Source organism: Stegodyphus dumicola, chromosome 12 (genome assembly GCF_044657685.1).
Source record: "Stegodyphus dumicola isolate Sdum_Otavi_A_Nest chromosome 12, ASM4465768v1".
Taxonomy (NCBI): domain Eukaryota; kingdom Metazoa; phylum Arthropoda; class Arachnida; order Araneae; family Eresidae; genus Stegodyphus; species Stegodyphus dumicola.
In genome coordinates this window covers 67115535-67143499 of record NC_140779.1, presented here as the reverse complement: position 1 = coordinate 67143499, position 27965 = coordinate 67115535, and the positions used below count along the sequence as shown (strand labels likewise).

The following is a 27965-nucleotide window of genomic DNA, read 5'->3' as shown; positions in this document are numbered from 1 at the left end:
ACTTTACTCTATTATTGTATTCTTTGGCTACAACCAAATGAAAGAAGAACGATGAAATTGAAGATCATATAACTGTTAAGAACCATTTCCAAAGATCGAAGTATTCCAGTTACCCACTCATTGATCATGTCAGTCTGAAATCGATTAAATAGATGTTTTGTAAGTCTCACGTGTATACGAATTTTATTTCTCGAAGTCCCAGGTTTTCTGCATAAGCGATCCCAGGCTCAAATTAACTAAGAAATCAGTTCTTTTATGCTTGCTACAGCCAAGACTCAACATATCCCTTTAAAAACTGAGTGTTGTTTTGGTGAAAGAGGCCCAGCATTCTAAGATTGGTTTGTTCTCTAAGGCCATCAAAATTTTTTAATTCTCATAGAAATTCGTAATAGATATTTATTTTCTTCTCGGAATAGACTCGTAGATGTTTTCTACACCATCCACAGTACTCTATCTTCCCACCTATCTCCTTCTCCTTTGTTTTTCCTCGAGCTCCTTTTTTTTCTGCTTCTCAAACCAATTCTAGAGTTGCCGCTCTTTAAATCACGGCACTAACACTGGTAGTAAAAGAAAAAAAAACTATCCAAGGAGTGACGAAGACCTTTCACTATAACACAACGGCGCCCTCTGTAACGAAGGTAAATGGGAAAATAAGAAAGAAGTCTAAAGCATCAAATCCCATCTATAAATTAAAGATGTAATCAGGTATTCAAATAAATCAAGCATTGTTCTTTTGTAGACTAGAGATAATACGGATTAAATCCTTCATTTCGTTCATCCAATGCAGTGTTTCCGTCTTTTTAGTTTCAATCAAAAAGAGCAATTAGTAATTTATTTATCCACCAATTTCATTGTTTTTGAGTTTTACTAGCTTTCCTTTCTAAAGGCTATTTTGCTGAATTTCATAAAAATTCTTTGCGTCGCTTTATGATGTTGAAATCTATTTTTCAAGATCCTTTTAAAAACTGAAGAAATATTAAGTCTTAGCATGCATCTAACGGCTATTTTAATTACTATGGAATCTCATTTTATGAACATAATTAGTTCCCGAACCTTACTTCTAATACGAAACCTTCGTTAAGCGAAAACAACTTTTTCCATAGGAATCGGTATAAAATAGGATAATGTATTCCATTCTCAAAAAAAGAATATTTAAACAAATTCGCAGCTTGCATTTGCCCAAAAAATCGTGAAACGGTCTTTTGTTTTATGACCCGGCGATGCCTTCTCTGCTGCTTCAACATCTTTTCCCAAAAAAAACCGGTCTCATCACAATTAAAAAACCTGCTGCCCCAAATTATCCTCGGAATTCACAAGCTTCTTGAATTCACTTCTGGATTGAAGTTCTTGGCTGCCTTTAGGTGCTAACTTGCTGCTTCCCTGTGCTTTATAATGTTGTAAATGCCGGTTCTTCTGTTAAACATTTCGAGCTTTGAAAGCTTCTACTTTCTCCTTTGATGATTCTGTCGCCTTCTTAATAAGGTCGCCAAAATTTAGTTTTGCTTTCTTACAAAATATGTTTGAGTTAATAGCGCTTCTGTTTGATCCATATGAAAAGTAATCTTTCAACATCGTTGAGAATACGTAGCCACTGCGTAGAAATTCCTGTGGCATCTTTCAAGCATCAATATTCTTAATCTTATCCTTGTTTTTGAGGATAATGCAAATCGTTCATAGGCGATTATATGTGCGTGTTGGTTCAGACAATCTCACACCTCGTCCTCGCTTCTCAACGATTTAGAGTTTGACTTCTACAGTGATTTTTATTCTTTTATCCATGTCTTCTTGTGGCATTTTCTTTGGGTACAAACATGTAAACATGCTTTAACGTTGCTCTAAAAAAACATGCGCACTAATGTGTCTAAATACAATTTTCGCAGGCTACAGTAAGATGCGGGCTGAAGGGAAGCTAAATAAAGACTGACAGCCGAAATGTAGGCAAGATCCTGTATGTGTTGTCACGATGTCTCCGCATCACTCGTTCTGCTTGACATCACTTAATTTTACACTTTGTTTTCCTCGTTATGCAGATTAGTCGTCATTGGAGGTACTCGTTAAGCGAGGCTTGACTGTATAACATCAAAATTATATTCAGATTTGCTGTTTATTTAAAGCTTATTTAAAATTTATTATTTAAAGCTACCTTCCTAATAGCAAGTGCTTTAAAGCCTGTTAATTTTTAATTGGTTAAACTCATTCTCAATTAATAGATATTGCTTACTTAAACTGTAAACTTGATTGAAATCTTAATCTTTAAAATCTACTGGAGAAAAATGCAGTTTGTTTAGATCTAATAGAATATTTTTGTGATTTTTTTTAATATTTCGGTTGGCAATAATCTGCTAAATAGCGCTCTTCCTACTGACTGATGAACTGCATTATCAAAACGAAATACCTTGAATTTCAGGATACCTTCACCTAAACTGCTAAAGAATGCCTTGACAGCAGCGAAAATCCGGGAAAGTCGCGAGCCTGTTCATTGTCCGACACCTGGTTGCGATGGTATGGGACACGTATCCGGCAATTACGCTACTCATAGAAGGTACGTAACTTTAAATCATATTTTATTTCGTGATTACATCCAGCATGGTATGGAATATCTGGCATTCTTCTGCAGTGGTATTACAAGAAGAATTAATGAATTGAAAGAAACAGTTTTGAGGAATGAGTATTTAAAATTCTTAATCGAAAATTTTAAAATATTTAACGAAATTTTTATTCTAAATTTTATTTGCATTCTGTGCAAAACTACGTAACGGCCGTATTTTTCTACTACAGGATGGCACTCGAAATATCATACCCTTGTTTATTACACATTTATTTATCATTGAAGTATTACAAAATTAGTATATACTTAAGTGTCTGAGCATGAAAAGTGAGTTTAGTGGAGAATATGGTTCAATATATCCCCTCTTCTGTTTCAGAACCTCTTTCACAGGAATCTTGTATTTGTCAAAACCCTCTGACACACTGTCTTCTGAAATTACACAGCATAACTGCAGATAAGAGCTTTGAGTTATCTTATATTTGGAAGCTTTCTTGAAAATAACTTACTTTTCAAAAAAATCTCGTAAGAAAATGCCACATGGATTAATATTCGGGCTATACCGAAGGAAAAGCATAATTCTTAAGTGAACGTCGGTATAGCAACCGAAAGAGGGACTTTGAGTACGGACGACTGGCTTCTACTGCTCTTACGACGCTGAATCTTTGAAAGCTATCGTTTCATCGTTTACAATTTGTTTCGGGATATCCAACATGAATTTGTATTTCTTTCAAATTCAACTAGAGAGTAATATCTTCGCAATTTTTCTTGTTTATTGGCTCGACAGCCCAAGGTGAGCCCTTGCCTTCTCCAGGTATCTCTGCTTTTGGCAACTGTTTTCCTAACAATTGCTTACATTTGATCTAATTTTGCATTGGAAATTTTCACAAGAGAGCCACGATGATTTAATTATTTTGTACAGTAAACTGGGCGGCAAAACCTTTTCAAACATCTGGCTTTAAAGGCTAAAGTCACGTGACATAGCGGAAAAATTACTGAATGTCCATTAGTCAATTCTAGAAGCTCCTTCCTTCGTTTGCGATACCGATGTGCACTTACGAATTATGTATACGGGGCCATTGCTTCCCACCTTCGCAATGTTCAGAAGACAGGCGCAATATTACAATCATATTAAACTCTTTATGCAGGAAATAAAGAACAACCATTGCTATTTATGGATGGGCTCCGTCTGGCCTGAACCACGGAGTGTGCAAAAAGAGACCTGCTGCCATTTTTCAAGTGCGCAGGCGCTTGATGTTTGCCATGAATTTTTTCCACGGCCAGTGGCTTCCAATTGCTGACACAATCTGTGTGAAGATTTTACTTGCGAAGATCTCATCTTGTATCAAAATATTCACGAAAACTTTTCGTTTCTCCGAAAAACATTACAGTTTTCGTCTTCTGTTCAACACTCAACCGGCCATTATCCTCCATTTTGCAGATTGACATTTCGTGGCAAATTAGAATATGGTACTGAATTCTCCTGACATTTGCCACATTTTCCATGAGCAAAAGCACCCGAATACACGTTTCTAACATTTAACGAACAATTTTAGAATTTTCATATAGTGATTGAACGGTACGCCATTTTGTCTACTATTCTGTGTATTTAAAAGCCATGAGTAGTAATAAATTTTTGACCTGCTTCTGCTGATAAAAGCAACTACGGGGTCTATAACGGAAAGAATGTCTACTGTAACGTCTTGGAATATCTGCTTAAACTGTTACCTGATTTTATCTTAGAGAGCATACGATCATTTTAAAAGGGAAAACTGCCAATCGAATATTCAAACTTCTCGTTTTTTTATGACTGTCTCTCATGGCGGTCATTCTCGGCTTCATAACTGGCAGTGCGTTTAAGACCTCTGATTACTTGTAGTTCAATCCGTATTGGAATTAGCTAAGCAATCTGCTTCATGAATGCTTTTACTGTTTTTCGCCATGTATAACATGGATACGAGCTAGAACGTCCTCCACTAAGGCATCCCTACCCTTAGGCAGATAGCCTTTCTGAGCTTAGCTATATTCAGATAACCTAAACTAACCATCTCATAGTGACCCCTCAGATCCAGTTTTTCATCGTTCTAATCAGAGTGTTTTTCTGGATTAAAAGAATGAGAGGATTGCCCTTTATCAAACTTTGGATTTTACTTTAAAAGAATACTTAAATTAGATGTTTTTAGTTAAGCTCACCAAGACAAACGTTATTATAAAAAGGAAAGAAACAAGAATCAACGAATTCAATTCTCTCTAAGTACTCATTAACAATTTTAATTTTAAAACCCGCCGTTATTAGCAGCTTTTTAATGTCCTATGATCAATAACATTTGAACAGTTAAAAAAATTATATTTTAATTTATTTAAAAAATGTTTTTAAACAGCTCTCTTTATACCTTTTTTCTAGTAATTAGAGGGAAAATAAGAAAGAACGGAAACCATTGCCTCTGAAGTTATAAAATTATTTCTTCTGATCAATGAAATAAAGAAGTTCGCAGGATGTCATCATTTTCGTTTCGAAATCTCCTTTTTAATCTGACTATATAAAAGTACATTCAATTAGCTCAAAATTTTATTTGATTTAGAAATTCGATCTCATCCTCACTTGAAATCATGAGGCTGCTAATAATGAAAGATTTGATTTTTTTTTATTTAACAATTTATAAGTATTAGCAGCAATAAATTACCTATAAGAGGAAGGGGGGTTGTTTTTGAAAAATCTTTAAATCTCGATAAACTGTCTACTGAAGAGCTTTATTTAAAGATTTATTTTTCAGTCTAATGGTCCAAAGGTCATAATTCTGGGATGATTACTTTGTTCACTAAGTAAAAATATGTGACGAAACTTCAACACTAAATTTTAATTTTAAAAATATATATCTAATTTTGAAAACATTTCTATGTATTGTATATATCGCTATCCGAAATAGTTACATGTGAAAATTTTCATGAAAATTTGTATGATAGAAAAAGAATAAAAATTAAGATTCTTGTCGGATTTACCGGCGACCAGTAGCTTAACTATCAAAGTAGCAGACCTAAATCATGACTAAATGGTAAGAATAATGAAATCGTTTTCTTCATCAGTATTTTTTCCCTTTTCAAATTCAAAATAATGATAATTTTAAATTTAGCATCAACTGAAAATTGAAGCTATTGCATTCTTCCAAAAAAGAGGTATTTTACTCTCCAGCAGAATTTCCAGAAACGGGTATGAAATAAAGTTATGTAACCTCGCGGAATTTCATACGGAGATACACTATAGAAAATTGTTAGGAAAAGAAGGCCTTGGAATCGACAACTGATTCGAGGTTTCAAAATCACAATTCTTAATAGCCGTAATCTACAGTAGCCCACCTGGGGGGGGAAATTTTTTTTTTTTTTTTTTTTTTTTTTTGTTTGTTTTTCTCCTAAGCAGGAATATATACTGTTGGAATTTTTAGTCCAAATGGACTTTGTCCTTGAAGGACTATTGTTTTCGTTTTGCGATTTTGCATGCATTGGTTCACTATAAATGTCCGTTTCACTTTCAAACTTTTGCCACCAAATGTTAGTGTCCTGTATTATACTCGTATTTGAAGAAATTAAATAATGAAAAATCTACATAAATGTATGTATATTTCTCGCATTGTGATAAAACAACGGTACATAGAATTTTGAATGACGTAATCCTACTGCGAATATGGGCATGTAGAAGCCCAAATTTGAAATTTGGAATTAGTTTTATTATCAATTTCATATTTTGTGAAACTTTAACGATTTTTTGATTAACAAACTCAAGGATTTCAAATCGAGCAATGGCAACGTTGTACAAAAAAAGAAAAAAACATTTTTATCGCCAGCGCGCGAGACTCTGTATCGGAAATTCTAAAGATATGCTCAATTTAAAACTATTTTGCGATATTGCTCTTGAACTAAATTTTATGGTTTAAGTGCGAAGAACGTGACATTTAATAAATAAAGGTAACAGACAAAATGTTAAAAAATGCCCCCTTTGGACGTAATTTAAAATCTGAAACTTTTCAGTTCCCCCACCACCACCAAAATTCCGAAATTCCATTGCTGAAAAACCTTTTTGAGGGGTGAGACGCCTTAATTTGGTGACAGTTTTTCTTTGCGCTTTGGTCGCGGGTAAAACCGGAAAGTACCAAATTATTTTTAAAGTCTAAACAAACAAGCAAAGCAAATCGTGTAAAAAGGAAAACCAAGATGAATGAAACCATGTAAAAATTAAACAAACATGGAACTGATAGTTAATATCTGGGAATATTCAAACCATATGTGTGCATTTATTCACGAACTATTACTTTCTTTATCAACATGTTAGTAATAAATGTTAGTAAATTTCAAAACGAATAACAGAATTTCAATTTTGGCTATATAGTTAATGTTAATTTAATATTATATCAAATCAAGTTCTTATTTTCGCTTAAATTAGCTTCAGAATACCATTCATATGCTTTCAAGAAGTCCACGTAACCAAGGCTATGAAATCCTGTTTCACAGAATAGAAAGAAACTAAAATTTTTCGAAAATATACATGAAACATTTTTATTGCATGAATCTTTTATCTTTAAGAAATTTCAAAAATACAAGGAATGGTAGTGGTTGGCGAAAGAAAAGCTGATAAAGCAGCGTATGACTTAATGAATGGCCAAAATAAATTGAATAGCGGCTTGAAATCCATATTGACGAACATAATGAAAGGATTATTTCTTCTTTTTTCAGTTTATCAGGTTGTCCTCATGCTGATCGCTGCAATTTACAGGCCCAGCATCAAGATCTAAAGTGAGTGTTAGCTTCATTAATTTTGTTTAATTCCGGAAACAAATGCATGTCATTTTGAAAATTCCATATTAACTTCTAATTCTAGTTTCATCGTTTAACTAAATTCATTGCCACTTTCAAAGTTTAAGTTTTAAAAATTCTGCTGGGGAAGTGTTACCGTACAGTTTAATTTTATAATAACAAAAAAAAAAAAAAATAGTTATTATAGGCAGTTTTTAATTTTAAGAAAAACAAATTCCGAAATTAATTTCAGAAAAAATTTAGTAATTATATTGTTTTGTATTTGTTTACGGGATGTAAAAAAGAAAAAAAAATTGCAGGTATTATAAACTAAAAAAACAAAGCGTTCTTTAAATATATTTTATGTTAATTAATATTTTAAATATTATTTTTTTCCCATTGAAGCAAACCAGTGTACTTACCCTTATCTGAAACTTTCAAAACCAAATGCTTCAAGATCTCAGTATATACAGAAGTGATTTTACAGTTATATACCTAAAACATTAAACAGACTTTATTTTATTCTACGAAGCATTTTATATAAAAATAGTTAACATGGCATAAAACTATTTTAGTCTTATATTAAATCAATTTGTACTTATTACACCATTGGCATTAACTATAGCCTTCTATTTGATATTGCCATGTGCTTGATAACAGTTATTTTAAGTTTATGCCTCTTTCCTATCGTTCCTGGCTTCAGCTTCCTGAATAGCGCGCGTTTGCCTTTGGGCTACATCTCTCTAAGCTGTTATTATACTCGGCTGTATTACATGCCTTTTGATAGCTTAGGGGCTAATTTAATATTACTGGCCAACTAGTTTAGAATTGTGCTAAATTTCTTTAGCTAATCATTAATTAGTTCTTATTTCTTACATTTTGAGTTTAAGCCCAAGTGGAGGCTTTGCTGTACGCCCTGCGAAAGGGACCGACTGTTAAATCTTTATTTTGAGATAATAAAGAGTAATTAACCCTTCTTGACTTTACATTTTAGTTTTTGGACTTGAGCGATTGCTCACTTAGCATTTCACGAGGTTCCTCGACATTACATTCAATAAGATAAAAAAAAGTAAGGAACTCTACAAAACAGTAGACCAAATCAAGTCATTTTCTGGAAAGAGTTAGTACCCAGTCCTCTCACTGTTGCATCAAAAGAATGAAATCATGTTTCAGTTTCATGTATATACATATACAGACTTTAAATAGCCTACATATTTTATTACCAACTAATAAACAGTTTTTCCAGTTTCGTGAAATCAAAAAAAAATGTTACTCCACTTCTTTAAACCTCCGAAGCGGTTATAAGGTCATGTCTTGGAATCATGCATATTATAGAAAAGGTCTGATATTCTGCAGACTTATGTTTTTCAATAGTAAGTATGACCAGTAACGCTTTGCTTCTGCAAATACTTTTAATCAGTTTTACATCAAATGTAAATTGAACCTAGCTTCCGACCTTCTACAATCATCTGTGATTTATTATTCATTATTTTTACCAATGTTTTAAAGCACAGTAGGCGCATTTTTTAAGACCATATTCGCCTATTTATAAATTTCTACAGGATAGGCTGTAGCAAAAACTGAACTGGCGCGTGCAAAGTTGAAAATTTCACTCAGGTTACAATTGAAGTACCATCTTAATTACGAAAATTAATTGAAGTAACTAAAATAAAATAACAGTATATCTTATGGAAAAATTCCTCCGAGATCGTTTATGGTACTGGCTGAGATCTTTACTCTGAGAGTCTCTGCTCTGTGTGTGTGTGTGATGGGGGTATAATATGCACGAAATAGTTCGTACTTTTCATCCTCTGGGTAGGTAGCGCAATGGGCGTGTCTTTCCAGATGTCGGGTTCACACATCTTTCCCTATACTGAGTTAAGTCCACCTTCCCTAAATTGGGAAAGTTTGGCCCAATATAAAACTCTTCAAGCCGGAACTTTATACTTCCTTCGTGGGGACATTTTTGATCAACTTGCTTCTCCCGCCTTATCCGACGTCGAACTTAAAGGGTTGTCCCCACAGTTGCTTTAATTAGCATAAGTGGGTAAATAGATTAGATTGATTATGAAAGGATTTTAACAGAATAAGAAGCTGCTTTGAAAATCAGTTCACCATAAAATATTCATTGAGGAATAAATATGTAAAGTTACTTCATTTATTGAGACAAAATTAAAAATTATATATTTTCTAGAACAGTTTATTTCATATTTGCAATTATAAGTATACTCATATTATGTATGTAATCGCAAAACATTTCCTAGTGTAACTTTTTTTATGATAATAACTTGCTAATTTCTATTGTAAGAATTTTTTTTTTTTTTTTTTTTTTTTTTTTTTTTGAAGGATAGGATAAACCAAATTTCATATGGTATGCACGTAAAAGTTAAAGGCAAAATATCTAAAACTGTCTATACTTTTAGATGTCCGACACCTGGTTGTGATGGATCAGGCCATATAACAGGCAATTATTCTTCTCATCGTAGCCGATCTGGCTGCCCAAGAGCGAATAAATCAAAAAAGTTCCTTCCGATCGATAAGATGGAAGCTGAGCCTCTGCGGTAAGTAAGAAAATGAGTTAGAAGATAGTGTTTTGTGGATGTTAGTTTCAAATTTATTGAATTATAAGTTAGTGAGTATCAAAATAATCATACTTCACGATTATGCCATCTGGAAATGATGCTTAAGTGTAGAAGAAGAAATCTATACTCTTGCTTTGTATTTAAATGGAAATTAATAATATCCATACTTAGGTACCTATCTAAGCTTTTGATTACTTTTGTTCTTTTAAGAGTTTAAAAAACTTTATGTTAGAATCAAGTGAGGATTAGAAAGACTGGAAGAAATTCTGGGCTGTTAGATGTGATATAAACATTTAAATCCCCAGAAAGCTAAGCAATACTGAAATTGAATTGAAATAAATTTTAAATTGATTGACAACACATTGAAAACAGTTCTTAATAAATTTCCTTTTGCTATAATATCAGAGATAGTAATATTTTAGAGTGCACAGGCTAGACAGAGCTAGTTCTTAATAATTTTTCTTTTGCTGTAATATCAGAGACAGTAATATTTAGAGTATACTATGAATTCAGCCAATCTAACAATATTTCAAGAAGCGTTTGCTAAAACTAAAGTATGCAAAAAATCTCACTTCATCATATGCACCGCCTAGGGAGAACTGTAAGAGTTAAATTAATTTTAATAACAAAGGTAAAACTATAAATTTTCCTTTTAATAATTACTTGTTCTTTGGACTTGTTCTAGCACTGTCTAAACCTACAAATATTTGAAGAATTTTAAAAACAGCAATATCACAATCATCAATTTGTAGATTGTTAAGAAAGCGGAAAGAAAATACTTTTTTTGGATTATACGAAAAAGTAAAAGACCGGTTGTTGCTGTCACTGTAGAGTAAAAGGAACTGCAGCATTAAATTAATCAAAATTTTAAATGTGTTTCACTCCAATTAAATTTCCTTTAGTGATTAAATGCTTTTTTAAATTATTTTATTCGTTGGTAATTTTAGCATTAAGTAATTGTTTCCAAGTAGGTAATTGTTATACATTTCTTTGCATTTGTTACCCAAAGAACAGACAGAATTTTCTCTGTAGATCTTTTCAGTATAATTTTAGATTCAAAGTTTTATTGCATTTTGTTATCAAAATATATAATAAATAAGTTTGTTTATTAATTCTTTTAAATTACAAAATAAAGTGCACCCGAATTTGAATAAATCAATCCTTATTTTACTAAGAGAGCAGATTGTTATAATAATTAAAATTAAAGCAATATTGGTTTCTAGCTGTGAAACAGCGAAATTATAACAAACTTGAAACTGCTAAATCCAATAACAATTTTTTCTTCAAAACTAGGAGTTCCGAATATAGTAACGCAGGAAAGTGGTCTTCATTCATAAAGACCAAGAGATTCATGTCAGAAACCTCTTGCGAACAATTTTCCCAATGTCGATACACTGCTGAGCCATTAGTATATATTGTCATTGCTGACCCAGTGGTACAAGTCAGCTTAAAGAATCTGCAGAGAGCGAGTGAGAATTTTTAAAGTGCTTTACAGTTGATTCAGTAATGAAGCTGTGAAAAGTGAAGAATTAATACACCCAAGCATATGTAGTACGGCTCTTTTAAGGACAAGTAAATGTAACAGTGAGTTTGAGAGTAATCTTTTACTCAGCATATGAATGTTATAGTGTTTTCATGATAACAAACTTCCTCTTGAGGGCAGCTATAGTTATTTATCAGATTAATGGAATAAAGTCCAATAATTCTATTATTGCACCTTGGTTAAAATATCGGTTAACCTAGCTAGTGCAAGAACTTATCCTGATTTGTAGCAATGCAGCAATCTTGCTTTTAAGCAAGAAGAAAGGAGATGAGGACTTTGACGAACGCCGTTTCCTCCAGTCCGTGAGGCTTGGTAAGTTCATATCCTGATTTGTGAAGCCAGATTTAACTCAGAAGAAACTTGCCAGAACTTCAAAGCAAAATCTTAAGCATAATTGTTAATTCTTTCCGGTACATTATAACCTAGCGGAAATTTAAGTACAAGAAATCTTATCGATTTCTTGTACTTAAATTTCCGCATTGTACATCTATTGGGCTCCGCGATCTTTTGGGCTCCACTAAAGGGAAACGTCACTCACTCTTTTTCAATTTTAATATTTGTTCAGCTCATTGCACAAAGAAATAAACAGTCTAGATAATAATAAAATATTTCCTCAGCACAATAAAGCTATTTCATCAAAAATCCATCAAGCCGCGCCATTCTTCTGCTCAAAATTCCGCTAGTGCAAACGGGAGTCTACAGTAAAAAAAATTGAAGCAGTTGACAAATTCGCTCAGACAACCTATGTCATGCCATTTCATCTCAAATTTTCTGCTAATTTCAATCCATTCCAGGCATTGGTAGGAGTAGGATTCAGCTGGTTTGCAACGATTCCTAATATATTTTAAATTGGTGATCTAAAATTAAATTTTTAGGCTATTGGCGGATATTTACTTGCTAATTTCATCACTTTAGAAAGCTAAGCGATTCTTAAAGTTTTTTAATCCCATCACTAACTGCAGAGTATTAGTTAGAAAAAAAAGTTTTTTAATCCCATCACCAACTGCAGAGTATTAGTTAGAAAAGTTCAAGAACTGTGTTTTCAATCAATGTAGAAATTTTGCATTTCAGTAACGTAATGCATTTAATCCTTTGAAAAGGCTGATCTTTAAATCAAAGCTTGAAGTACACAATAAGCGATTTCAGACATCGAAAAACAACTCAACGTTACACGAATGGATAAAGGATTGTTTTGAATTTGGAAATTAAAACATTTCTCCGACAGTAGAAGTTAGGAAAGGCGCCAAATTTTATTTGTGTAAGCATTGTGAAGTTTTTTAGGTAAGAGTTTTTATTGGAATCTTTTTTACAGCTGTTAGTGTTATGAAAAACAGTTCTTGATGCTGCAGCTGTTAGCTAATGTAATACTAAATGCATATTATTAAGGAGGAATTCGTGATGTAAAATTTTCTCTTTCCAAAGAAATGCAAACGAAGATGTTTGAGTTGCTCTTGAAAAATTAGAGTACATTGAACTAGATTAGCTGTTCTCAACCTTTTGACTAACGTGAACCATCTAAACAATAATTGAAAAACTTTAGTACCACCAATACAATGATTATTTTTCAATTTCTCCGTATAAATAAAAAAAAAAAAATTGTCATTTGCACAGCCTGTTGGCTATTTGTATTAAATATGCACACGTAAAAATACTAGATTAAAAGTTGGCTATCATTTTAATTATAAAAATTTAAGTCATAAAATTTGAATTCTAAAATTTATTGTGAAATTTGGTCCTGTTTAAGAGAAATCAATTTCTTTATATCTGGTCGTATTTCACTTAGCTTTAACCATAAATTAGGATCCACTTTTGTTGTTCAACATAACATGGAAGAAAACCTGGAACTACTCTGATATGCGCCCTCAAGTCGCCAAATTTCTCGCCAAACATTTTTGGCAAGAAACTTCACGCTGCCGTATTACTATCTCAATTTTTTGTCTACATTTTGAACTTTAAGCGTAAAATGTCTTCAAAAACACGGTTTTCGCGATTGCAAAAACCACATTTTAGCTCTAGTGTAGAATTGGGTGCCCCTTCGATTAGCGACAATTTTTTGTAAAATTTTGCCGATGAAATCTCATTTCTGGTTACCATGATAGTTTAACTTTGCTTTAGCCTCCTGATTTTTTAAAAATAAAAGTAGATTGATGTGTACATGGTCAAATTTAAAGCAGTGCGCAATGCCTAGTTTATGCTATTCTGGGATTTTTTTTTAAAAGAAAACAGATCGATGTGTACATGGACACAAAGTTTATGCAATTCTTTGACTTCTTATTTTGGTTTTGTATAGCAGCCACCTTGAAATTGTGTCTTCCTGGTGCCGATCTTGGCATCAAAAAAGAATCGCCAAAATACAAGGGGCACCCAATTGTAAACTTTTACCCACATTTTGAACACACAATTTAAACTAAAAATCCGAAACAAAAACAAAAAATTTAGATAGAAAAACCCTAAAGTTTCTAACTAAAATTATTTGACAAGAGTCCATGTAGACAGCGATATATATTTTCCATAATTTAACTTAAATATCTATGAATGGCACAATCTAGGCAACGAATGAATCTACGAACTACGCACACCTCACTTTAATAAATTAACATAACAACAATAAATTTCAAAGAATACCATGTACACAGCATCCTGTTTAAACTTAAAAAAACATCTACGAATTGCACAATTTAGGCAACAAATGAATCTACGAACTACGCACACCTCACTTTAATAAATTAACATAACAACAATAAATTTCAAAGAATACCATGTATACAGCGTTCTGGTTTCAACTTTAAAAAACATCTACGAATTGCACAATTTAGACGGTACGCACTAATCAACAAAATAACTAAAATAAATTTCAAACAATTCAAAAAAACAACAATAATGACTGAAATTCATACTAAAAAAGCAATGAACGTAACATTCTACAAAATAAGAACAAGAATAAAATAAAATGCACTTACCATGAATCAGTGCTTTTTCGAACAGCAGAAATACCAATTTCATACCGCCTTTAACATGCCGCCATGTAATCACTATCGTATTTATATGACAGCCAGACACACTATCCAAATTGTTAATTCTTTCCAGAAAGTCCATACTATGATTCACAAATAAGTAACAAATAATCACAAATCTCTACTTCTATCATGCACAGCCACTAAAAATAATCTCCCGGAACCTCTTTCCACACCTCCAAATACCCACTGCTCCTCAACAGAATGGCCACGACGATATTTCCTTTTGCCGAACTTCAATTCACCAACTTCCACCATTTTAGCTTCTCGGACACAGAGCATGACGCGAACAAACGAAATCCAGCAAAAGATTTTACAACGTTAGCAGGGTTGCCATACAACACGCAATCGCGCCCAAAACCAGCGCGGAACACATATCGCCACATTTGGTGAAATTAGGGCGTATATCAGAGTTGCACACAAATAGGTTGTGCAAAAAGGGAATAAAAATTTAATAGCTTTATTTCAGATGCCCTTAAATTCTCTTTTTCAGTTCAGCCTAAAGTTAACAAATGTGTTACTTTTGAAATCTTCTGTTAGAGTTTAATCACAAAACATTTCCATCAATTGTTCTTTTTTCTTCACGAGATTTTTGAATTTAATAATTAAAAATACTTTGTTTCTTTGTGTGTCACCTATTTTTCGTCTTGCGTACCACCGGTTGAGAACTAGTATAAATTCTTATGTATAAAAATTCCGTAAATTTTATTTAATGCTAGATTTGAAACCGGATATATTCTTTTGGCATTTTCCTTTCAGTTTCATAAATATGATATATTCCATAATTGTAATGATCACTTGAAGAAAATGCATGCATTTTCACAAACCATTATCTACATAAATCAATGTATGAAGAAAAGTCATATTAGAAGCATATTTGTTAGTATGTTAATGTTTTAATCATCATAATTCTTTTTACAGTAATAAGATTTCAGTATCTGCATTTGAATTCATAAAACTTGTTATATGACCCTGTTTATGTTTTGTATCATTATAGTTTTTCTGATATGTGTATAGTATTATTTTTTAGATTGTTTTATTACAATGTTTAGAAATGCTGCTTCATAGCATTTCAGTTTTGTGTTAAAAAAAATGAAAAAAAGGTGTTTAAAAAATTCCTGAAAAGTTCGAAGTCAAAATAAGTTTCAGAATCACACCACACAGCTACGCTTAAGATAACTGATGCAGTTGCAAGTAGCGATACTAATAGCTACCAATTCTACCATTCCCTACTTAGCTGTCCTGTTCCTGGATGTGATGGTAGTGGACATATTACAAGAAAATTTCAGTCACATCGAAGGTATTTCTAATAAACATTGGCTCATGTTGTATCCTGTCTTTCCATCTTATCTTGCATCATACTTTCCATTTTTCTCCTATTTTGCTCGCATGCCTTGTATCACGATGTTCTAAAGATGTTTCAGACACTTCACTGTTTACTTCCTTTTATTCCCTTCCTTTTTACTACAAATCTATTCTTTGGTATCAAGCAGTGGAAGAAAATGTGGGGTTTTTTTGGAGGGGGGAGTATTTTGAAAAATAAATTGGAAAATTCTTCAGGTGATTAAATTTGAGATAAAAAGTAGTGTATAGTGTACATTAGAAATTCCTGGCATCACATCTTTATTTACAGTGGCTCACATTTGTTTTCATTCACTTGTGTCACTCATTCAGACACTTGTGTTTTCCAGTTTTATGTGAAAATATCAGTTACTAAATATTAACATTTTTTTTCCACATATACTATTGATCTTCTGTTTTAAAACCTGCTTGTTTTAAAAAAGTTATTCAAAACCTTTTTGGTAAAAAAGAAAAATAAATTATTTGAAAAGTTCTGGAAAGAAACTTGTATAGTATTTGATCACGTTTAATGAAAGCATCAGCTTATATTTGATAAAAACATCAAAATAACAAGTTGAGTATTTTGCTGGATATCCTTTAGCTAAGTTTACACTTTTCGTGCATTTAGCATGGATTCAATTAAAATTTTTGTTTAAGAATATTTCATTTGTTCCATTCCTACACTTGATTTGCTTTTAGTAGAGCTTTCAGAATAGTGTCGTGTTTCTTTATTCTTCTTCTCCAACCTGCTTCATACACTTCCCTTACTATTTTAAGTATGGAGAGTATAGAGAAGTTTGGTACTCTTCTGTTATCAGGACTGGATTCAGAAATGTATGTATAGATTCATATATGCATGTATGGATTCATATATGCATGTATATATGTATGTGTGTGTATGTACACAGACATATATGCACATGCATACATACATAGGTATTTGATTCCAATCCTGCTGACGGAAGAGTACCAGAAATTTTTATAACTTCAGGATAATTGTATAATAACCGCAAGCAAACATTTAGAGTTGTATGTTTAGAATCACTATTCTGATAGAACTTGAATGTATTTTACATTCCAAGTTTTCTTGCAGATGCTTTTGACTATTAAGATTTATATATTTTTGCTAACCCATATTGTTTTCGATAAACTCTAAATTTCTAATTCTAAAGGCAGCAAAACATCTCCAAACCATTTTCCCTTTATTCCCATGCATAACATTAGCAATTACATTTTTTAATTCAATTCTTAATTTGGATTTTGCCACCTATTAATTCATCTGTAAGACCCAAATATATTAAATTTTGACTGCAAATATCAAATTTTTCCAATATGATAAAACTTGGATTATTATAGATTTTGCAAATGGCAGGAATAATCTTGTTGTTGATTTCCAATTTTATCCATGTCTCCTAAATGATAAGTCTTCTAAAAGCTTCAGGGTTAACTATTTTTGCAAATGGTTTTTTGAAATCTGCTGAACATTTAGCAGTACTAATTTTTCGAGTGTTTTTAATTTTTCATAGACAAAATTTGCTGTTCCTTAATATCCACATGGAATGTATTAAGGACTGCAGTGCATTTTCACTAGTTTCACACAATTCTCCTTGTTTTGTTATATCAAAGAAACGTAAATGCTTTATATCAAGGATATTTTGAAATTTGGAATAATTTTTCCATTTAAAAAATCAATTATTAAATTTCTAACAGAATTGCTTGTTAATTTATATCATCTTTCCACTGTCACTTCAGATATGGAATTCTCGATATATTTTGGTAAGATGTAATTTCTAAATGCAGATGATAATTCTTTTTATGCATTTACATTGTCTACAAAAATATTTCAACAAGAATTGTGTCTGAATTATTATGTGAGTTACTGGTTAACATTATTTTTATGATACTTATTTTATGACACAAAGCTTAAAAGAGAGCAAAAATAATATATAAAAAACTAAATTTGAACTCTGATTTTCAATATTTAGTACAAGATCTAAGCAAATAAATTTCAAAAATACAGGTGTCCGAAAACAAATATGAGCCAATTTGTATGATAGCTAGCAAGTAATTCTAACTAAATATTTTCTTTTTTAAATTCCACTGCATTTCTTTTAAATTAAAGATAATTGTTATATTATGATCTTAAGTTAACAAACTTTCTTGATATGTTTAAAAAAATTATACTGACATTCTTTAATCTTTTGTTCTGAATAATTAATATCCTGTAAGTTTCCTTTCTCCTTTACTTTGTTTTCCTTTCTCTGCCCCCATCCCGGTATGCTGTGAGGTTTTAATTTAACTTACATAGGAGTTATATAAAAAGAAAATTTGGTTGATCTTTAGATTATGGTAACTTGGCAATTTTTTGGCAAAAATTTGGCGACCAACTCTCCTACAGCAACCCTCTATTTTTTTTTTCCCGCCGCCATTTTGTCTTCACGAAGTAAAGACATCTTTCTTTTCTTTTTATCTACTGAACACTTCTTCCAACAATCTACTAGCCGAATTACACTTATGCTAGAAATTTTATCTAACAAAACTGCTTAATCATGACAAATATTCACTGCAAAATTGGGAAAAAGTGCACAATACCATACTCCTTACGCGTTTTTCAAAATAACACATACACATAAACCATGTACACGTTGACTTATTTTTACTTAAAAAAACATCCCAGAATTACACAAAAATGGCATTGCGCACACTCTTCACTATATCCATGTACACTGCTTTTTTCTCATAAATTAGAAAAATTTCACGAAAATACATGACAATTTTCTGAATCTTTAAACCCGGTAAAAAGAACATATATGAAATTACCTGATCGCGAAAAAGTATATACCCTTTCCAAATATGAACATTTCCACATATAAAATAAATAAAATATCCAAAAACTTTTACCTCTAAATCATCTATTATATTATAAACGTCACCAACGAATTCATACCACAAGCATTACAAATACTTAGAGTCAAATATTTAAATTATTTCCATGCATGTTTACTTCAACTAAAACGTATACCAAATTCCTACAAACATAAAATTCACAGAATAACTATCATTTAATTAAAATATCACTAAACCATGTACACGTTGACTTATTTTTACTTAAAAAAAAAAATCCCAGAATTGCACAAAAATGGCATTGCGCACACTCTTCACCATATCCATGTACACTGCTTTTTTCTCATAAATTAGAAAAATTTCACGAAAATGCATGACAATTTTCTGAATCTTTAAACCCGTTAAAAAGAACATAAATGAAATTACATAATAACAAAAAAGTATATACCCTTTCCAAATATGAACATTTCCACGCATAAAATAAATTAAATATCCAAAAACTTTTACCTCTAAATTATCTATTATATTATAAACGTCACCAACGAATTCATACCGCAAACATTACAAATACTTAGTGTCAAATATTTAAATTATTTCCATGCACGTTTACTTCAACTAAAACGCATACCAAATTCCTACAAACATAAAATTCACAAAATAACTATCATTTAATTAAAATATAATTAAATTCAAAAACACTACTTAAAATATAAATAAGCACATACATTAAATTAATAAAAATTAGCTTACAATCCTAATTACTTAAACTAAATCATTGCTAATAACAATTTTCCCAATAATACCAAATTATTTTACTTCCACCTTACATTTAGAACAATGCATAAAAATAATATCCTCAAACAATTAAAAATACTAACTTACCTAATCTTCTTCAGAATCTTGTTTACATGGTGGATACACTTTTATTATGGATTCAATAAAACTATTGAACGATTTTTTTCTGCGAATTTTTCCTCCACACTTGCTCCGCTAAATAAAAAGCAAAATTCTCTTTATCACATCTAGAATTCACTTTAGACAGCGCCATACAATCCCAAAATTATTCAACCCTACTTCACACAACACACAATGAAGCTTAATACAAAATAATATGCAGCCACAGATATTTTTCCAAATTCTCCCCTTTTCTGATTAAAGAATCGTAATTCGTCCATTAATATCACATGACATATCCCATGATCTCTCATTTCCCTCACACAAAATAATGCGTAATCGGAACTGAGTACTGCTCACATTATTACCAAAGTGCCAGGTTATACCTTTATCGCCTCCAAAATGTCGCCAAACTACCAGTTACCATATTCTAAAGATCAGCCGAAAATGGTTAAGTCAAAAAAAGGTGTAGTAATTCACTTCTTAGTTCTGGTTTTCAGTATTTCTTCATTCTGAAGCTGATACATCTTTTGAAGAAGGTTATTTTAGAATTAACTGTAACTGAAATTTTTTATTTTAAAATTTTATTTATTTATTTATTTTTATTAATTGATTGATAGATATGTTTTGGCAGTTTCTGTGCTTTTCTGATTTTTCACACTTAAATAAAACTTAAATAATTTTATAAAGATATCCAAGCAAAATATATTTAATTAATATTAATATTATTAGCAAAGATAAATAAGCTAAGATTTTATTTTTTAAATTAATTAAAATTAATTTTTTAAATTAAATTTTTTTAAGCCGGAAGAATTTTAATAGTTATCTTTTAAGTTATTGCCTTTTTTTAGACATTCACAAAAACATGTATTCTGATTGGATATTGATATGAAATCTGAGATCTAAATTTATTAATATTGAATATATATATTATATTCAAATTTTAAAAACTTGATTTTTTAAGGAATTTAATTAAAACTTCAGTGGAGTTTCTCTACATTAAACTTTCTCAATGGAGTTTTCTAGGTTAACTAAAATAAGGAATGTTTTAAGTTTTATTTTCGAAATTGATATGATGACATACGAAAGAATTTTAAGTAAGAATGATTTCTTCTCCTAAATGAGATGCGTGATGCATTTCACAATTAAATGTTGATGCTCATTTTATTAAAATTTCCACAAAAAAGGAAATTTTATCATTTATTAAGATATTTTAACTATTTTCATTATGTTAATAAAATATATTAATCTGTAAAACTGAATCGTTATTCCAAATGAACAATTATTTTCATGTTTTACTGAAGATCATGGTAACAAATGTTTCTTGAATATCCATGCCGGCACAGTATTTTAGTCAATAGCTATCATCATTTTGCCTATTTTGAAAATTTTACCTGGTTTACACAAATTTTTATGCAGATTGGCTACAAAAACTTATATCATGTTAACTGATTAATCACTAATCAAAACAAGAAAATTATTACAGTCAAAAGTCTTTAATCCGGATGTCCATAATCCGAAATGATCTATTAACCAGACCTCAAAGCTACAAACTTTCTGCGCATATACCTTTATGCATGCGCATAATACCTTTATGCATGCGCGTTTAATGTATAACGGACGGTATAAGCTAAGCTAAAATTATCTAATTATGTATTTCAGTTAATGTTGCAGATTATGTCATTCCTTAATCTTCTAATTGAATCCAGCTTATTATTTTTTGTAGACTGTTAGAGCAATTTTATAAAAGTAAGCTTGAACTTTTGATTATGTCAAAAAGAATTTCTGCTTCTGGAGCTGCCAAAGGATCTACAAAGCGAAAGCATGTTTCAGTGTCCATCAAACAAAAAGTGGAATTGCTGCAAAAAATGGATAAAGGCATATCCTTTGATTCTCTAACTATTCCGAAATATGTTTATCAATTTCACGCTGCTGTGTGTGTGGGGGGGGGGCAAACGATGCGACGTGCTATGAACTGGATGTTGATCTGTCAGCACTATCCTTATCTTCAGGGCATATGTTTTTATTTTATTCGGCTTATAATTCCTTACTAAATGTAGTATTTCATCTACTTCGTCTTTGATATGATTTAAATCAAATTCCTCGTCATTATAAATATCGCGAATACACATCAAATAGTTTTCTGGTGGCAATTTTCTAATTTCGACTATGCGTAATGTATGCTTTATGCATGCGCGCATTGAAAGAAATGTTTAATAAAGTAAACAAATAAATATTAAGCTTTTTTTTGTTAATTTTGATACCACTTTAGATCAAAATTGCTCTTTATTTCATAAATTACAGTTTCATATTTTTAATTTTATAATTTCTGCATGCCATCTTACCAGATTTAAACTGATGACCTATAATCCGAAAAAAACCGATGGTTGATCTTTACATTACGGTAACTTGGCGATTTTTTGGCGACCAACTCCCCTACAGCAACCCTCAATTTTTTTTTCCCCGCCGCCATTTTGTCTTCACGAAGTAAAGACATGTTTCTTTTCTTCTTATCTACTGAACACTTCTTCCAACAATCTACTAGCCGAATTACACTTATGCTAGAAATTTTATCAAACAAAACTGCTTAATCATGACAAATATTCACTGCAAAATTGGGAAAAAGTGCACAATACCATACACCTTACGCGTTTTTCAAAATAACACATACACATAAACCATGTACACGCCGACTTATTTTTACTTAAAAAAACATCCCAGAATTGCACAAAAATGGCATTGCGCACACTCTTCACTATATCCATGTACACTGCTTTTTTCTCATAAATTCGAAAAATTTCACGAAAATACATGACAATTTTCTCAATCTTTAAACCCGGTAAAAAGAACATATATGAAATTACCTGATTGCGAAAAAGTATTTACCCTTTACAAATATGAACATTTCCACATATAAAATAAATAAAATATCCAAAAACTTTTACCTCTAAATCATCTATTACATTATACACATCACCAACGAATTCATACATGAAGCATTACAAATATTTAGTATCAAATATTTAAATTATTTCCATGCACGTTTATTTCAACTTAAACGTAAACTAAATTCCTACAAGCATAAAATTCACAAAATAACTATCATTTCATTAAAATATCACTGAACCATGTACACGTCGACTTATTTTTACTTAAAAAAACATCCCAGAATTGCACAAAAATGGCATTCCGCACACTCTTCACTATATCCATGTACACTGCTTTTATCTCATAAATTAAAAAAATTTCACGAAAATACATGACAATTTTCTCAATCTTTAAACCCGGTAAAAAGAACATATATGAAATTACATGATCGCGAAAAAGTATTTACCCTTTACAAATATGAACATTTCCACATATAAAATAAAGAAAATATCCAAAAACTTTTACCTCTAAATCATCTATTACATTATACACGTCACCAACGAATTCCTACATGAAGCATTACAAATATTTATTATCAAATATTTAAATTATTTCCATGCACATTTATTTCAACTTAAACATACACCAAATTCCTACAAGTATAAAATTCACAAAATAACTATCATTTCATTAAAATATAATTAAATTCAAAAACACCACTTAAAATATACATGAGCACATACATTCAATTAATAAAAATTACCTTACAATCCTAATTACTTTAAACTAAATCATTGCTAATAACAATTTTCCCAATAATACCAAATTCCTTTCCACCTTACATTTCCAACAATGCATAAAAATAATTAAAAATACTAACTTACCTAATCTCCTTCAGAATCTTCATTACGTGGCGGATACACTTTTCTTCATTCTCTTTCAGAATCTTTAAAATCATACTTATCTTTCAAAGCAAGATACCAGGTAAAATAAATAACATAATAAAACATGTTTATTTCTCTCTCACACAACCTTAAAAAACATTTCTTACTATCCTTTTCAATACCACTAAATACCCATTTCGAATTCACTTTACTTACGGCCATGGGATCCAAAAATTCACAAACACTATTTCACACAACACAGAATAAAGCCAAATACAAAATTTCCAGATTTTTTCCCGATTTCCCCCCTTTTCCGATTAAAGAACCGTAATTCGTCCATTAATATCACATGACATATCCCATGATCTCTCATCTCCCCCACACAAAATAATGCGTAATCGGAACTCAGTACTGCTCACATTGTTACCAAAGTCCCAGGTAGTAACCTTTATCACCTCCAAAATGTCGCCAAACTACCAGTTACCGTAATGTAAAGATCAACCAAACCGATAATCCGGAATCGCCAAAGTCCCGACGAGTCCAGATTAAAGACTTTTGACTGTATTTCACTTTATCATGTTGATTATCATGTCACTCATATTAAATTCACATTAGGTGAAATTTTTCTGCATTAAAAAAATAATGTTTGAAATATTCTTTAAATATAGCATATTGTATTAATCTGTAAAAAGAAGCAACCCTACAGTACAAACATGTAAAGAACTGGAGTAGGGAGTAAATGATGTTTCTATATGGAATGGTTAGCAGTTCTGAATAGTTATTCTTGTGCATGTAAAGAATTTTTTATTACTTTAGCCTTGACTTTTTGTAATTTTAATGATGAAGAATCTTTAAAAAATGGCAGGTAGCCAGATATAGCACTACAGATTTCTTTAAACTTTTTTTCTTTGGAGAACTACATTCTACAAGAGCAAATATGTTTCCATTATGCTGAAGTTAAAATTAGCATTATTTTGATTTGAAACATGTATTACAATATTATTTTTTTAAAGAATATTTACTTCATATTTTAATATTTTTTTGAAGTTAGAAAGTTTTTGTGGCAGACATTTCATCAAATATATCAACACATAAAAATGAAGACATTAAACTTTTTTTCCTATATTTTTTTTCCATGACATATTATATTTTAAAGAAAAAAGTACTTAGAAAAACTATATGTATACATATTAGTAAATTTAGGAAAATAATTAATCCTATTCACATGAAAGGTTATATTTATTTAATATGATTATAAGTAATTAGAACTTTTATTAAAAATATTAATTATACTAGAATTTCAATTGAAATTTCTACTAAATAATATATCTACAGATGGAGGACAAAATAATACGAACACCTGTGAAAAAGTATGACTTATTTCACACCTACAGTACAGCCGCGCCACCTGCAACAGAAGTCTGCCACCTAGTGAGCGTGAAGAGAAAGGTATCAGTCTCTCAACTGCAGTCACCTGCGTTGCATGCTTTGATCGAACTGTCTGTGAGAAATTGAAATGTCAGACCTGTCAGAGTTTCAGAGAGGAATGATAGTTGGAGTGCGTTTAAGTGGAGCATACGGAAATAGCAAACCTTGTGGGGTGAGCAAGGAGTATGGTATCAGCCATTGTGAACAGCATACATGAAAGAGGGTAAGATGATGTCTTCAAATCACAACAGTTGCCGAAAGTCAAAGCTGGCTGATAGGGATAAACGGGTCTTGAAGCACATAGTAGCTCGAAAGCACAAGCAAATCATTATCCGAGATAACATCCGAAATGAATGGTCATCTCCATGATCCCGTTTCAACAAAAACTGTCAAAAGGGAACTTCATGCTGTGAACATTTATGTCAGAGTGGCAATTCGTAGACCCTTGGTGACAGCAACTAATGCTTTCAAGCAGTGTCAATGGAGAAGAGATCACAAATGCTGGCCCCCAGAGCAGTGGCAAACGGTAGTATAATCAGATAAATTGTCATTCACCCTATTTCAGACGACCGGACACGTTTGTGTCTGGAGAATGCCCAAAGAAGCATTTCATCCTGACTGCCTCTTGCTGACTATGAAGCATGGGGATGGTGCCATTATGGTATGAAGTGCAATATCTTGGCGTAGTCTTAGGCCACGTATTATTCTGCATGGGAAGATCACATCCAATCACTATCTAAACATTCTAGGGTATCATGTCCAGACTGTATTCCCTGGGAAGCGATCACTTTTTCAATACAACACCCCTATCCGCACTGCTAGGTGTATTAAAAAATGGTTCGAATAGCAAGACGATGCAATTGAACATCTCGCTTAGCCCCCCCCCTCAGTCTCCGGACTTGAATATTATTGAACATTTATGGGCATATTTAGAGTCCAAACTTCGTTCCCGATTTCCACCTCCATCCGGACTTTCGGAATTAGAATTAGATCCGCTCTGAAGAAGGAATGGCTTAATATTCCTTTAAATATTGTCCATGACCTTTATGCATCTATCCCACGTTGCATTCAATCTGTACTTCAGTCAAAAGGGTGGTCCAACCCTCTATTAATAAAGATTTTCCATTATTTCACATGTGTTTATATTATTTTGTCCGCCATCTGTTTCTACTGTATAATCTGCCTTTATGTATATCTGTCTAATATAATATCAACTAGTTGCTTATCATAAGGAAGGTTCATGTCTTAACATATTTCCTTTTTCAAAAAAGTGTTAATTTTTTTAATTTACCAAAAAATGAGGGAGTTGGCATAATACAGGATTGCAGTAAACCCTTGCCAAACACAAGAGTTGCATCGTTAATGGTAAAAGTTGCATTTTGGATGGTTAACTCTCTCTGGAAAATATGTATTAGCTAATGTATAATTTAAACAAACTTAAATATTATTGTAATTAAAAGGAAGAAAAATGAAACATGTTTATTGAAAGGATATTACTGTTTAGTAAAGTGCATGATTCAATGATTTTCAAAAACAAAGCTGGTGATTTTTGCTTAGGACAATCAATGATCGACACAACTCTTTTAAAAAGGTCTTGCAGTTAAAAGTGTTGAGTTTTTTAATGCCCCTCGTAACACGCCATAGTCTTTCCCCATTTGGTTCAATCTCCATTACAAAATCAAACAATTCCTGTGTCTTTTTAGAAATCCATTTAACTTCTTGTTAGTTAAAGTTGTTTTATCTTCTTCACTATGACTGCTTTTACTGTTGTTTGGTTTTATGAAATCATCCAATTCTTCATTTTTTATTTATTGATTAATCCTTTGCTTGTTTTTCTTCAATATCTGAAAGTGCTTCTCTGCCAATTTCTTTTGTAATTTGCACAATTTCTTTAGCTTCATTTTCATTTGATGGAAATCGTGTAAAATTGTTGAAAACTTCTGGTCAGATCTGATGCATCAAGCATTCAGTATTGATGAATGAACGTTGAACTGCATTTAAACAATTAAGGTAGCAGCGCACGTGCATTCTGTGAATACATGCTTGGCAAGTGTTTACTGTATAGTATTTACTCAAGAATATATATATATATACATATTAATATATTAACTTAAAAAAATCTTTTTATATTAAATAAAAATTAAAAAAAATCTTTTTATTTACTGAGTAGTCAGGAAGATGCTATATCTTTCTTCCAAGGAATACAAATTTCACTTCACATTTCGATATCAAAAAATGACTATGAAATTTTATTGTACTTGTTTATTAATGAGGGGCGCCAATTACCACCAAATGTAAATGTTTGGACAAAATCTAACCAGATGACAATTCTAACATTACATAAAGCTTTATGAAAAGGAAAATGTACATAGCGAAAGCAGATCAGGCCGTGTACTCATGTAAACAGTATCTGCTTTCTCTTTAAAAAATGTTGATGTGTGCACCACATGACTTCCTTTTCCAGAATATTAAATTATACCCATTTTTTCTTGCATTTCATTTAAATTTATTGGATTAAATTAAATCTGCTTCGTTGATAGCACATAAACCGCAATAGAATAAATACACTCTTTAAAATTCACTATATTTGTTTACCATAGCGACACTGGCCCTAGGTTTACTTAACAGTGTTATATTTTGTTCATTTTTTAACTCAGAAGGCACAAAATTTATATAATCTAAAGAATTATCTAATCGTTGCCACATGTTCTGTTCAAATACTGTAATAAATCTAAAATGATGTACAAAAGAAATTAAGCAAACAACAACAAAAAAGAAACAGTTTTTCACAGATAATTCAGTATTTCTCATTCAGTTAATTCAGTTCTCACTTCGCGACAAGGCAAAAATACATTAAAACTCAAGATGTATGTATTAAAAATTATGAAGTAAATCTTTAAACACTAATTTCCTCGAATAAATTCCAGAATGGATTAAGCATGATTTAATTCGCAATAATAAAAGAAGGCATTATTGAGTAGCTTACTTTCTCTAGATTGGCAACAAATCTACTATTCTGCTTTTTCAAATGTAAATAAGCAATGACCGCCATGGAAAAAATTATTAGACTTAGCGGCACTTAAACAACTTTTAAATTGTTGATAATTCTAAAAATAATGCATACAGATATACTAAAGGCATAAAAACCTTAACCGGAAGATAAGAATAGCATAATTCAATCATTTTTAAAGCAAAAAATGCACAATTTACAAACATATAAGAATAAAGAAACTGAGA

At 31.4% G+C, this 27965-nt stretch overlaps 1 protein-coding gene across 1 annotated transcript in view; it reads left to right on the top strand.

Moving 5' to 3' along the window:
* LOC118192129 (uncharacterized) overlaps positions 1-27965 on the top strand; it is a 202080-nt gene that overhangs the window by 151809 nt on the left and 22306 nt on the right. The window contains exons 22-25 of the mRNA XM_085806517.1: positions 2408-2542; positions 7271-7330; positions 9754-9891; positions 15707-15769. Coding sequence (XP_085662643.1) covers positions 2408-2542; positions 7271-7330; positions 9754-9891; positions 15707-15769 — 396 coding nt within the window. The remainder of the gene's footprint in view (positions 1-2407; positions 2543-7270; positions 7331-9753; positions 9892-15706; positions 15770-27965) is intronic.